The 15,234-nt window shown below is 45.4% G+C and overlaps 1 protein-coding gene across 1 annotated transcript in view; it reads right to left on the bottom strand.

The window, feature by feature from the left end:
* CELF4 (CUGBP Elav-like family member 4) overlaps positions 1-15,234 on the bottom strand; it is a 716,072-nt gene that overhangs the window by 46,857 nt on the left and 653,981 nt on the right. The window contains 2 exon segments of the mRNA XM_030004110.2: positions 5,236-5,316; positions 6,983-7,048. Coding sequence (XP_029859970.1) covers positions 5,236-5,316; positions 6,983-7,048 — 147 coding nt within the window.

The raw sequence follows: 15,234 nt of genomic DNA on the forward strand, positions 1-15,234 counted from the left end.
AATATGCCTCTGGTCAAATAGCCTAGAATGAAACTTTTCAATGTGACTTTTATTTTTAAGGATGATGTACATGAGCAAAAGTCAAAAGGGAACAGGTGTGTCTAAGTGGTTTTTGGAAAAAAACCAACCAAACAACAACAACCAACAAACAAAACCCCAAGCATTTAAACCCCTTGCAGTGTTCACTAGCAGAAAACTCTGTAGTTTGAGGAGGCAAGGATTGTTTTTTTCATGGTCTTATTTCCAAAGGTACTTCCAGCTGCTGCTCAGCTCTGCACTGACCTCAACAGGTATCTCCAGATCTGCTTTGCTCAGGGGGGTTGAGATGAAGGGGATACAGTGCATGCTCCTTGCCGCAAGGGTAAGAGGACAGAGGGAAGGAGGGTATCCTCCTTCCGCCCAGCCCATGTACCTACAACCCTGTGACCTGACTCAGCCAACTTTCCCCCATTTACATCTGGGGCACAGTGTGGGGAAGGAAGGGTTTTTTTTTAATACTCCTGTTTTCTTCATCAGGGCATAATTATGGTCTCATAACACAGCAAATTACAACTTTGCTTTTTCTGTTGGGGAGAGGAGTTCTCCTAGATGCTCCCACCTTTTATTAGCCATTACTCATCCCCCCGGCTGGCGGGAGAAGTACGGCAAAGTCAGGATTCTGACAGATGCCCATTTAAAGCTCATTAAAATTCCTGGGCCTCAGCGTGATTGAAGTCACAGACTCTCCACATTTCCTTTTGGATTAATGGAAAATGAAGCCCTAATGAATATTTGCTAAGCACAATTTTCCCCACTAATTTGCTAAAAGGACTGTCATGAAGGAACAGCTGATCCTTTGCATCATCTTGTGCATTTCCTAGAGGTCATGAGAATGGTAACAGGGTTTCTTCCAAATAGAGGGATAGTGGTACAGTGGGATAATTAACTAATTAGGCACCCGGTCATCTGCTTAGCTAAATTACTTTTGAACCTCAGTGGCCCACAATCAGGCTCCCCTCTTTCATGCCAGGCTTTTCCATCTTCCCCCCACCTCCTGTCTGCCTCTTCCTTAGTATCCTCTCTGAGCAACTATCCCTTCTCCTGTGCTTGCTGCAGTTCATTTCCACACAATGTGGAGTTATTGGCATGGTAAACTAGATATGAAACAGTCTGAAAGTGTTAAACAAACACCGACCCCCTTAGGTGTCTGTTAGAATTGAGAAAATTCTGCCCAGGAGAAGACCACGGTCCAGAATAGCAGGGAAAAATTCATTCCTTCATCTGAATGTGCCCCAGAGCACTTCTGCTGTGGGATTTGAGATCCACATTATAATGGAATGGGTAAAATCTTGGCTTTGCTGCAATTAGTGGCAAAATTCCCACTGACATCACCAAAGCCAGCAGTTTGCACTGTTAAAACTGGCAAATTCTTTCAAAAATACCAGCTGCATTTCCTGGGGTCTTGGATGTGTTGTGGATGAGTAGGGATTCTGCTTGCATATGCTGAGAAACACCTACTAAGGCATAAGGCAGACCAGGAGGCACACAACTTCTTCTACACCAGGTTTAGAGGTTGGGCTCAAGGAGAGAACAACCCTTAGATCACCTTGAAATCAGCTTTGCCTCACACTGCTCAGAGACTGAGAGGAAGAGACCAAGGAGGATGTGAAAAAGCAGAGACTGTCCTCAAAGCCAGTTCAGCTCTGAAATGTGGCTGGGAAACCCATGCTGTGGCTTCCCATACCAACTCAGACATTCAAGGCCAAATTCATTCTGTTCCCAGCTACAGAGGGTTTTTGCTAATTTCCAATGCTGAAAACTGCACCTGCTACTGAGAAATAACCTGGGGTAGTTTGATTTGTTTTACCATCCTCACACATGAAAATTCTGCCATTAGAATTTAACAAGCAATTTCTTGTTAAATCCATCCATCTGTAAGTTACCCATCACAGTTAGACTCCTTGGTAAAGAATTCACAAAACAAGATCTGTCTGCCTCAGCCCGCCTCCCTTGTTGTTTTTTTCTTTGCCTGAGTCAGGTTAATTTGGGCACTCCATGGAAGATTATGTGTTTATGTATATGGCTGCCTCTTCGTGTATATGTATATATTTTTATACAAAGGAATCAAAGGAATGAGCTGTTCAGCTCAGAATGCTATAAAGAGCTTAAGTTAGTTTTCAGTGCACACATGCAATGAGTTTTAAAGGACTCAGGACCACTGGAGCAAGAAGAAGATCACAGCTGGAATGGCAAAACCTCAGTGAAGACTCCAACTGTCTTGTTGGAGAGAAAGGTCTTATTTTGGACTGAGTTAATGGATCATCAGAGATCAGTGTACTTGGCATTTCAGGGCTGAATACAGTACTAAAATTATTTACCACACAGTTTATTTTGGTTTTCAAAAGGCCCGTAAGTCAGCTTGAAATCTAACCCTCATGACACATTATGAGAAGAGAATCAAGGTTCATTTCTATCCTGACATCTACCATGGCTCTTGGTTTTATGGCTTTAAGTTACAGATATTTCTGTTCACTAATACACAAGAAGCACAGATAGCCTTGATTTGAACAAAAAGGAAAGAAAAGTTTTAAATAACGCATAGTTTATGAATAGTCTGTAAATTACAGGCAAACCATAGTGGATAATGGAAAAACCCTTGATTGAGGGCACAAAAGCACATGGTAGAGAACTCTGTGGTGTGTCCATGTTGGTTTGGCTTGGTTAGACCTGAGCTGCTGTGCCATTGCTCTGCCCATGCTCACCCTCCAGCTCATTGTTTGTTTTTTTCGCATGGGGCAGCCACAGACCAACCTATCCCTGGGTGTCCCCTGTCAACATGAGTAAACTCCATATACCTGTGCTGATATCAGCTGTCATTGCATCCCCAACACGAGGAATCAGTGTCATAAGGAAAGGCTGTGACTACACTGGTCTTACAATGGTAATTAAAAAAGGGTTGTTCCATAATGTTGTATGAAGTTAGCCTGCAGCCCTTTGGTCAGCTGCACACCTCACCCCTACAGCAAATACTCAGAGGCTGGAATTTCATTGCCGCTTCTGCATCTGCTTGCTATTCAGTCCCTAGCATGTTTGAGCACAGGGCAGATAAGAGTCACAAGCCTGCACCACTTTATTTTAATATCTAAGTGTACTTCCGAGTTTCAGAAACTACATCAAGATGAGTAATACCGTAAAAATTTAGAATTACCCCCAAGTTTTGCCTGGTTGACATGGCCTGAATCAAGACTTCATCTCTAGCTTTGATGATTTTGGATGTGTTCCACCCTATCCACCCCATCATCTGCCAGCAGCCTCAGCGCTCATGTAGAAGTAATGACTAATCTCTACAGGAACATTGCAGCAGCCAAGCGGCTCTGGGCTTGTTATCCAACCAGGATCCGGGAGCAGAGAGTTAGCATTGTTATTAACAATGTGATCGTCAATGTTGTTGTTGTGGTAGGGCTACTTCATTAATGAATCAATGTTTGTGCACATCCTTGCAAACATACTCTTCTCGGCACTGAGCATTATTATTATCAGAGTTCCCTCTTACTGTGTTTTCCTGTTAAAGGTTAGAGACGCTTAAAGATCTTGACCCTCTCCTAAAAGGAAGTGTCGTGGCATAGAGCTTCTCTCTCTAGCAAGCAGCAGAGAAAGCCACAGCATCTAAATACTGCAGGAAAACGGAGGACACTGGGAACAGCAACCTGCATTGGACTGGTGGTTCATCTTATATATGTGGCCCTCAACCATCCCCAATACCAACTGCTTACAGGAAGGAGAGAGGAGTTATGAGACAACTTGTCCACCGGGTGACACTCACCCTCAACCCACAGAGACATGTCATGCCTTGTGAACACAAGGGTCTTTGGGCAGTGGGTCTTCAAAGTGTGCACAACAGCTACCCCTTGTTTCTGATGGTTCCTGGCAAAATGCTGTGCTGAGCAATGATCTGCTCGCCATTTTGTCCTATGCTTAATCTAGCCCCAGTAAGTAATAAAAAGCAAAGTCCTTCAGCATGGGGGAAACATCTCTGTAATGATACGTTAGGTCTGTGCATCTGTTCTCACAGCAGGGACATGTACTAGAGCTAATCAGGAGCTGGAAGTTGTGTTCCCCAGGAAATTCTGACATCGGAAAAAAATTAATTCCAAATTAGATTGAAATGCTGACATTTCTAATTTTCTTACAAAATGAGATTTCTCCCCCAAAGTAGTTCTAGGCCATCAGAATGTTTTAGTTTGATAGTGTAATCTTGATTCATTTCATTCTGACTGTTACACTACATTAAAATATTAAATGTCATTATATATATATAATAACACGTATAACATAGAATATATCTGAATTAGTGATCTAATAGAGGATAAAAGTTGAAATGTAATTATTTAAAATGAGGTTGTCTACATTAAGCTGAAGCACCTGACTTAAATGCCTCACTTAGGCAAGCAGTTCCCTCTTGTCAAAAGGGAGCAGTGGACCCCCTGGAGGACAGTTGGGACTACCCGAGTGCCTCTGAGGATCCCACTGCTCTTCACTGACTGTAAAGGGAATATTACATGGCACGGTTACCTCCCAAAACATTTACATGCAATGTTGGGAGATTCACCTCTCCTTACTTTTCCTGTCTCCGGTGAAACCATCCAGTCCTGTGGACTAGATAACCCAGGCTCCTCTCATAGTCGATGTAAAGAAATAGGTACTCTTACTACATGATTCATCTCATCCTGATATAGAGATTGTACTCTAAAAGGGCTGATTTCTGTTTCCAGATTATCAAAGGAAGCTGAAAGCACGAGATCAGCTCCTCTAAATAGCAGGTCCTCTTTCTCTAAATAGTAGGTGCCTGAAATCATGTTACTGGTTTCTAACGAAGGGCCACTCGTGCTTTGTTTCCTATTAAATTCTTTATTCCAATGCAATTGCTTTTTTATCAGCATTCTTGTTCCTTATCTCGAACACAGACCCCCCCCACTGGCCATTGCCTATGTTGCTAGCAGGTCTTTCCATGGGCCATGCACATCAGCAAACTCCCCTCCTTGGGAACTGAGGAGATCTCAGCAGCGATTCCCCATGAGGATGTTCCTGCATACTACTGTTAGTGCCAATGATGCTGAGCTGCCCATGGAAATGGAGGGACCAAGGGTTCAAAGCAATTGGGCATTTAATGGATACTCGCTAGGTGTATAAGGAGGGGAACCAATGTGGTGGCGATGGCATGCTGGGGCCAGAAAGGAGGACAGCCCATTTACTCACCTTCTCTCTGTTGCTGTGGGATCATAGGAGGCGGCTGTGGGAACGCTTGGCTAATCTGGCCATAAGCAGCAGGATAAGCAGCTATAGGGGAGAGAAAGGGAGAGAAGAAAGAGGGACAGATTTCAGTGCTGGGAAGCAAGGAGCTTTCACTCCAAACCATCACACCAAGCTAGAGGTGGGCTTTCCCCCTGCATTTTGGGTGTGTGAAGGGCCATCTCATGCAGCCTGAGATGTGACGGAAGCACCATGGTCATATTCCAGGAGGTGCTACATGGTCCTGAGCACCCACCCTCCCTTCAGCTTCATCATCAGTAACACCGGGGACAGCCACGCGGTGTAAATGGGGGTCTCTGAGAGCTGTCCCAGCAGAGGTGCATAACCATCCCAGATGGTACCACGAACACATTCATTCATGATCTCAGCGCGTTGATGCCCATGCTGACAGCCACGCGCAGAGGACATGCACATGTTTCCCTGTGTAATCTCTCTGGCACCCTGATTAATTCACATGCTCATAAAAACAGTTCACACACGTGTTTCCTCCCTTACTCTAACCTTCGTATGCCCACACACTGTACAGGCACAATTGCACATACACTCTCGGATATACATTTTCTTTCATGTCCCTAGAGACTTTCTCTCTTTCACACAAACACAGTGGAAGCAGTGTGCAGCAATTAAACAATTTTCCCCACCTCAGCTCCCCCACCAAGCAGACAAGGGGAGCCATTCAGTACCACAGATGGTAGATGATGTGCCTTGCTGCTAAAAATACAGAGTACGGGTCGCCTGTGAGCCCAGAGAGAGGGGGATAGGGGCCATGTGTGTGCAGAGGGGTTAATTAACAGCTCAAAGGGTTGAGCTGCTTCCCATCTATCAAACCTCACAAGCAATAAATGACAATAACTAAAACACCGGCAAATGAAGCCCTACATGGAGAATTAAATTAAGTTTCCAGATACAGCGCTGACATGAGATAATAGCCATTCCTCAGCGGGAGCCTGTGATTGCTCCGGTTACCACAGGAAATAATGAGTTTGGGGTGGCAGCTTCCTCGCAACATTGGCCATGGACACCTCGCGAGGGGAGGCTGAACACGGTGGGGTCATGGTCTGCACCAGGTCACTTTGGCTGGTGTCAGTCCATCAACTGCAAAGGAGCTGCTCAGCATACAGGGTGACACGAGTGGAGGCTGACCCGTTGGGAGCCGTGGAGAAAGCTGCTGGGAAGCCAGAAGTATGTCTGCGTAGCTCCTAAGCAAGCCTCAAACTAGCTGGGCTATGGCCAGTGTAGACATACCCTAACATCAGGGTATGCGCAGACATACCATACCCTGCCAGACACAGCAGCAGTGGCTCTGCAGGGTCTGGTTGCCCATCTCACCTCCTCGCTGCAGCACTCAGGATGCCTGTTATAGAAAGTGGCCTCCAAATCAGTGGCCTGATTTTGTACTTGTGCACTCCGTTAGGCAGACTGGACCTGGTCCTGCTGATGAAGCTGCACCAAGGTGCAGGTCAGTGAGAGCCTTTCCTTGGGGAAAGGGAGGAGGTTGCCTCCTTAGGGAGAGAAGACCCTGGGCTTTATGTTTGTTTTCACAAGAAGTGCAAATTTAATCTGAGAGTTTGTGGCCCTCTGCTCGCTCCTGTATCAGCAAACACCTCCTTTCCCCCAGCACCCTCTGGTGTATTCAGAAATTAAAGGCTTTAGAAAAGAGAAAGGTTTATTGGGAGAAAGTGTTAATACTAACGACCTGCGTACTGCTGCACTCCAGCGTAGGCTTGCTGCAAGGGGTCTGCTGCAGTGGGGCTCTGTGCTGTGGAGACACAAGAGAGAGAAGGAATTAAGGGATTAAAACATGACAGGCACTCTTCTTTTCTCTTCTCTCATCAATATGTGGTGTGAGACAGACAGACCCAGGGTCTGAAGGTCCCAGAAGAGGAGCAGCTCGCTCACTCTACAGACAGGACTGAACAGAGTCCTCCATGATGGCAGGGAGGGCTCTGTCCCCCAGCCCCTGTGAGACTTCGGAGCAGAGGGCAAACAAACCTCTTCTCTCCTTTCCCAAGCTTAAATTATGGAGCCCACCTCTGATCATGCAGATTTTTGGCACTGCAGTAATCAACCCCAAAGAGCCCTCATCTTAAGCCAAGACTGACACTGTGCTAAGTGCTGTGCAAAGTCAGATCTCAGTGACAGCTACAGTCGCATGAAAATTTCAATCAGAGCAGAAAACAACAGGGGCATAGCAGGAGGAAGGAGAAGAGACCAAAGCAGTGGCTCCTGCCATACCCACATCCCTTTGAAGGACTGTGTTGCTGCCAGGCAGCCCTCTGTGAGAGAGGAGATGCTGCTTGGAGGGGAGGGGGACACTACTTGTCTGCTCCAGGGAGGATGCTGTGAATCTCTGAGTAAGGCATGCTAGTCCCTTGCTGGCTTCAAAGTGCATTTTCTCTCTTTACAAGTGTGCATTCCTCACCCATAAAACTGTTTATTTTTGTGAAAATTTGAAGTCTAGTTCAAATACAACCAAAGCTAGTTAAGATTTTTTTTTTCTTTTTCCCCTTTGGTCAATAGGGAGAGAAAAACAGAGAGAGAGAGAGAGAGAGAGCAAGAGAGAGAAACGTGTTGGATAAGCTCTTTCTTTATCTGCAGCAATAAAAAATTTAAAGCAAAGCTTGGCTGAACCTGCAGTCCAAATGTCACCTTGGCCCTAATATTTCACTTCTTGTTATGAGTTTAATTTGTATTTATTGGTGCTGCACAGTTCTACATTTACACAGTCCCTCCAGCTTCTTATGTGTAGGATGATCCCTTAGGGAGCTGCCACTTTCCTCCTCCATCCCACCTTCTTCATTCCTACAAGCACAGAGTAGGAGGCTGGAGGCAAGGGCTTGGAGGACGCAAAGGTGTGGGACTCTTGGAAGGAAATCTGGTGCCACTGGCCTGTCCCAGGAGAGACATTGACTGTATGCCAAACTGTGGGGGAGATTAGCAAATGTGAGTGTTACAGACCCAAGGAACATGGACAAAGTGCTTTCTTACAGATGCAAATACCAGCTTGAACCTTAACTTCAAAGATCAGCATTGATCATGAGGGAAGCTTGCAAGGTCTTGCACTTTTCTCCCAAAATACAAGGAGGAATGGTGAGAAGACGAAATTTGGAGAGGACAAACCCGATTAGCTGGCTAAGTCTTAGATGCTCCTGTTCATTATGGGCATTATTGGATCACAAGGACTATGAAGATGGGGTATTCACAGGGAGAAATAAGTGGGATTACAATGTTAGGTTGGAATTTCTTTGGTTGATTTCCTAGCTGACTTTTGACACATCCCTCAATATGTATGTATGTGAAATAGGAAAGCATTGCCTGACTGTAAGGATTTTCACCCCTTGAAAAGGGGTGTGAGGAGAATATATTAAAACCTGTGGGACATCAGTGGAAGGCATAGTAGAGCTATGTTTTTAGAGAGTAGATGCTCCAGGAAACTGGAGGAAATGCTTGGAAAATATAAGAACCGTTTCCAGTTATTCCTGCCTTCTTGAAGAAGGAAGCAACTAAAGTCTATTGTTTTTAACCTCTGCTCAAAACTGTTTTCCTCTAAAAACAGAATGTTAAGCATATTGCTCCAGAAGAAAACTGAATGGCTGTGAAAAGTTGAGTGATACACCAGTTCCCACACTCCTTTCGGAGAATGGATCATAATAACTTGGACCCCCCCAAAATGACCAAGTCCTGTCAGGTAGAAGCTATCTCCCGAGGAAGGTGAGGGGACAGGTGGTAAAGGGAGCAAATCTTTATAAGAGAACTATGGTTTTGCAGTCTGCAGTAAAGGAAATGATCCACTGTGTCTGCCCCAAAGGCAACTGCCCTTCCTTGGTTGCACTTATCTGTTTATAAAGCTAGAAGAAAAAGTTGTCTCCACTGCTCAGGAGATACACTCGCAGCATTTCCTTCCTTCCAGCTGAGGCTGGACTCAGGCATGCTCGTTCTTTCTCTGACATGCTGACAATTAGCAATGACTGCCTCTTCAATGATAAATGGAGGAGTCACTGAGCGCTACCTGTCTGACTGTGGTCCTTTCCTTTATTCCTTGCCGTAGCTGGGCACACACGGGAACTGCCCACTCTCCCAGCTATAGCTGAGTCTCTGTCCTGAACAGGACCACCTGGCTCACTGCAGAGCTGCTCTCCTTACCCCATCTGTGGACATCTCGCCTGTCTTTAGAGCCATACTCTGCCCATTGCAACTAAGCCATTCTGCTTAGGAAACATACACTGAAAATAATTTAAGACCTTTAAGATTAAACCTCAAAACTGGACAAATGCTTTATTTAAAGGGTTTGGGACAACAAGCCTTTAAATGCAGCCTTTTTCCCTCCCACACAAAGCTTTTAGAGTTAATTATTATCGTGAGTCTTAATGACTTTTCCACAAGCATAGTATCTAACCGGGTGTTTGTTTCTTAGGAGGCTGCCTTGTGTCCCAAATCACTCAAGGAATTTCCTCCTAGCTCACAGCAGATGCAAGCCAGTGGGAAGACTGTCCCCTGTCTTCAGTCAGCTTTGCTCCAAGCTGGCAATGACTTACTCATAGGTAAATATGATACAGGGTGGCTGGTCTAACACACAGGACCCTAACACTGACCCAACCATCCCTGGATGCTCTTGAAAAGGAGCGAGTTGAAAGCATCCCTGGGCTGTAGGACTAGACAGCACAGGGAGGCAGCAACCCCCGGCTTGGGGCTCTGTGTTTTACTTGTGTCATACCCTACCTTGGCTGGTAGGGAAAAGCAGTTGTGGTGAGTCACCACCTGCAGGAATTTAACTTGGCAGCTCTTAAAAACAAAGCCTTTGCTTGCTGAAGAGCTTGTCTTCCTTAGCTCAAAGAGTGTTTACTCAGCAAATGAAGATATGACTTCAGTACAGTGGATGGGTCCATGCTGGCCAACATGGCCTATGAAGATGCAGGGACACAGACTCCAGGGCTGGCTGAGTACCCCGGCACAAAGCCAAGGTAGCTTGGGCAGCTGTGAGCATATCTTTATGCTGCTGCTCACTCTGCCAGAGGAATTAAACCTAGTGAAGGACATAACTGCCTACATTCCCAGCTGTAGTGTGAATGAAGCCAATGGCTGGTATCGATCCAGAAATCTCAAGACACAGATTAGACATTTGAGGAAGTTGTAGCCATGCCACGTTCAGTGAAGTGACCGCCCTCATACATGCTAATGACCCAGGAGAAGTTCAGCAAGGGCTCAGGTGTACGAGGGGCTCATGATCCAGAGCCAACTCGCCCCAGGGCTTACATGTAACTGAAGGCTGGAGCATACCACGTGCTAAAATTCAAAGTGTTGGGGAGACATGAATCACTTCTGCGTCTCAGCACAAGGACGCCATAAGGGAAGGTTGCTTTACTCCTCCATAAGATACACATAGCTTATTAGGGTGTGCACCCCTGTGGCCTTCACACAGATCATGCTCTGCTAAGGTAGGAGGGTTACCCTGTCTCGGCCACCTTTTGTCCCCATCCAGATGGCTAGTCTTCTCTGTTACTGCAAATATTAGTTGATCACAGGCATGTGTGCTGTCTGTGCCAGGGTGTAAGCCTACTGTGGCCCAGAAGGTAAATAGCTGAGTAAGGCCTGGTAAGAGCTATAGGAATATAGGAGACACTAGATGAGGGACATGGATATCATAAAGCACCTTAAAGGGGCTTTTGGACTGGAACTAGCACATCTCTAAGTCATAACATTACCAAAAGACCTTGGATGTGCTGGTGACTATCTGTGCAAATGTGACAATAGATAACATTTGAAATACCTTTCCTTGTGGTCAGATTCATGGAGATCTTAGTCCAACATACAAACATTTAGCAGATTATACGTGATGTAGTGTACAAACTGAGGATCAGCTGGTGAAGTCAAAGAAGCAGAGAGGCTCCTGAGAAGCCAGAGAACAACTATCAATCACGTCAGCCCCGCTGAAGTCCAGGTAGCCTTGCTGCTTTGCAGAAGCTGAGGATCTGGCCTTGGCAGGGGCAAACTAAAGGTGTACTGTGAAAACAGATGCTAATAGTAACTTCATTTGGCAGCTCAGGGCAAGAGCCTTATCACTGGATGTTGCCTCTATATATTTATTGTCATTTCCATATCTCCATGGGAAAAATCCTGCTCAGATACAATTGTCTCTTTGTAAGACGGTCCTGGCCAAGATGCCACAAGGTGACCATGGCAGATAACCTTCCATAAACCTGGAGACATAAAACAAACCAATGACCTACTATATGGCCATAAATATAAATTTAACGAAGGCAGCACTTATTCATTAGGCAGAAGTCAAGAAATGACTCCCAAGTCCTTCAAAGAAAGTAGATCCATTAATGTCACATTCCAAATCCTCTGCCTGATGCCAAAAACCAAGGATGATTTCCCAAGTCAGCATGAAATACCAGTGCTTTAAAATTAACACCAGGAAGCTTTCTTACTACTGATATATCTCTAGATTGCAATCCAACTTTTTAAAGGGGCATTCAGCCAGTGTTAGGCCTGACATTTAGCTTTTGTCAGAGAGTGAACGGATGGAGGTGTCAGATTGAAGCACGTTGTTAAAAATAAATAAAATTGGTTTAAGTGATGTTCTATAAAGAATCCCTCCTGAGATGCCAGTAACCCAGCTACAGTGTCTGGCCAAGATGAGCTGTTATATGGGTGCGCCAGGTGAAAATGGTTGTAGGGGACAGAGGGCTGGAGTCTGCTGTGATGGTCAGGGGTGTAAATCAGGAGGAGCTGCACTGAAGCCAGTGGGTGTGGTGAGGAAAAAGGATGATGGCCCCCCCATCAAAAGTGGGCCCTCCATTCCCCTCACTGGGTATGGGACAGTCTCCCTGTTCCAGCTCAAGGTAAGAGAAAGCCAAGGAAATCTACTCTCTGAAATCAGAGGGGCCCAGTGCTTCTGAGAGACAAAAGCAGGATCTGGCACATTTTGGGCCCCTAAGGCAGCCTGGGATTTCACTTGGTGGAAGGAGTCAGCAAACCTTACACCTATATGATATCCTCTTCATCCCCTGCTTCTGATTGCCCATGCATTTAGTGACAGACATGCTTTATTCCATCTATTTCACTCTATTTGGCAGTGCTGCTCCCCGCACGGGTCTACAAAAACATGTTACCAACTTGATCCACAGCTTTGTGCTCTGCCCCATCTATTCCTTCCTCTCACTGTCACAGAGGTATTTTACACCTCTCCCAGGAGCTGCAGCTTGTCCACTATCACCTCTGGGACGGTGGTTGGGGGAGGAAGGTGATCAAAGAGAGGCTGTGCTGTTCAGTCAGTGAGGAGGAAATAAAATAATGATAGCAAAAAAAAAAAAAAATCTATGTGAAGGCCAGGATTTAAATAAATAAATAAATAAATAAATAAATAAATAAATGAGTGGGAGGGCTCTATTCACCTTCTCCTTAAATCCAATTTAAATCACTCTCTACAGCCCTAATCTATATCCATAATTATATCATTTCATACAACAAGCTTGCGAGAGGTCTTAAGAAATTTATGTAGATTAAAATTCATGGGTGCCATAGTACAGATTCCATATTATTAAGATTGATTAGGACAGCTGATGCTGTGATTAAAGAAGCCAGCATTTACTGTTGTAATTAATTAGGTATTCAGACACAACAATAACTGCAATAACAGAAAGAATGTGCTGATCCGGCAGAAAACAGAGACTGATTCTGTATTTTAGTTTAGTTTCGCCATTTAGGGTCTGGACACCCCTCAGCCAAAGACATGTCCCACTGTCTCTTCCCCTACATGTCAAAGGAGCCAAGAAATCCAGGGCATTTGTGTCCTGTGCTCCACCCTGTTAGTTGGAAAAGCCCTTTTGGTAGCATCCCCAGGTATTGTAGATGCTTGTATGGGACAACATATGGGCCTACTGTAAAACTCATATAGTTCATCCCTGGAAATCAGGATTCTCTTTATTATTTACTTAATAGTCCCACCTCCAAGCCCCATCTCTGATCAGGCCCCTGCTGAGATGGGTGTTGTGCAAAAATGGGATAGGAGTCGTGTCTGGCAATGAAGAGCTTCCAGTGGACAAAGCAAGAAAAACACAGAAGACTCAGAAATGCAGATAGGTGGAGGTGGCTGGCCAAGATGACAAACTAAGTCAACATCGGAGTCAGGACCAGACTTCCCTCCCTTTCCCTAAAGCCATAAACACATATGTCAGGGTCAGGTTTTAAAAGCTATTAAGGCACTCTAACTCCATACTTTGGGGGAGCTTAGTTCAAGTCATCTTTAAAAATAAAGCTCAAGGTCTTAACTCACTTAGATGCCTCTGAAAACATCAGCACAGAGCCTTATTTGTATTTACACCTTCTTCCAGATCAGAGGAGAAAATACTTTGGCTCTGGAAAGGCTCCCACAACTGCCTTAAACAACCTCATTCATTATGGCTGCAGCATGATTGTTGGAAGTACATGGCATCATTAATGTAGCTTAGACTACAATTGAAGATGGCAACTTGTTATTATATTTTTAATGAGTGCATTCCTTCACTTATTTATTTTACCAGTAAAGCATGGTTTATGGCACATGGCAGATTGTTACAAATGGGTCAAATAAGTACTTCCTAGTCATAATGATGTTTCTGTTGCTCACTGTTGCAGTTTTGGAACTGCTGATACAAAACATGAACAGGAAAGCTCTCACCTGGAGATTTAGGGTGGACAAACAGAACACAGCCAAAGATTTCCCGTAATAACTTAGCCTCCAGGCCGCTGAGCCAGGCACATTTCTAGGGCACGGTGTATGTCTGGACTGAATGCTTTGGGGCTTGGTTTTCATCCTGGACCTTCTACAGGTGCAGGCAGGTGACTCTTTTTCTGTTCTCCTGATTGACCTCCTCTCTAAACTCTTCTTGTCTGACATCTTTCAGGACTGAAATGTCAGGGTGGGCACTGGGGTGGGGGAAGTCAGTCCCTTTCTCTTCCTGCACAAGTGAAGCCCTGATCTTGCCAATGCCACTGGATGGTGTCTGTCGTGATCAGGACTGATCCTGGACTGACTGGTCCAGAGGAGCAGCCTGCCCATCAGCAGCCCTGCTAGCTAATTGACAAGCTAATAGATAAGGCTGTCATATTAGCGTGCCGGCAACTCCTCCCCTACAAAATTAGCTTGGGTAATGGTAATAATTACAGATGGAGTTTGAATCCTCTTTCTGCTGGCAATGGGTGAAACTGGTTACTGCCTGATAGCTCTTTGTTGAGCCAAAGAAAATGAATTGGTGGTCTCAGTTCAGTTCATAAGACATGAGTTTCTACAGCACAGGAATTCTGTGGGGGAAACCTTTACTGCCAATCTCAGCAGTGGCTTGGAAACATGTGGGCATAAAGGCTTGGCTGCGCATTCGTACAGACAGCTAATCCTCACTGGAGAGGGCTGGGCCCCAAATAGGGTATGAAGGGGATCTTGCTGTCTTGCTAGCCCAGTTGTGCCCACAGTGTAACCAAAGAGGAGTGGGGGGACCTCTTCTGTGTCTGCAGAGAGGAGAGCAAGCGAGCTAGTCCTGGCAGTGGTGGGCAGTCAGAAACAGAACCACTGTGTGCCTGAGAACAGTAAATTAGACGACATGTTTTTAATGTATTATGAGCAACCGAGGGAACTTTGCTTTTGTTTTCCTCAGCAACCTAAGCCCAGACCAAATGCACTGAAGAACGCAGCATCCTGGAAAGCATTCCCCATCTGAGGTTCCACAAAGCTGCCATACCACTGGATCTATCCCTGGCTCTGGTCAAGCTGGACATCCCTTGGCCCAGGAGGAATAAGTTTGTTTGGGAGCTGTTGGACGCTATGGGGTGTATTTCTGCTTCTTCCTGGGCACATCACTGGGCAGAAGACCACACAGCCATCCTCAGTCTTTTCTGGGGGCTCTGCTCTGTGCTTCCTTCCAGTTCCTTCATTTCATTGACCTTTGACAGACAATCCCCTCTTTC

The sequence above is a fragment of the Aquila chrysaetos genome, chromosome Z, assembly GCF_900496995.4.
Source record: "Aquila chrysaetos chrysaetos chromosome Z, bAquChr1.4, whole genome shotgun sequence".
NCBI classification, from domain to species: Eukaryota; Metazoa; Chordata; class Aves; order Accipitriformes; family Accipitridae; genus Aquila; species Aquila chrysaetos.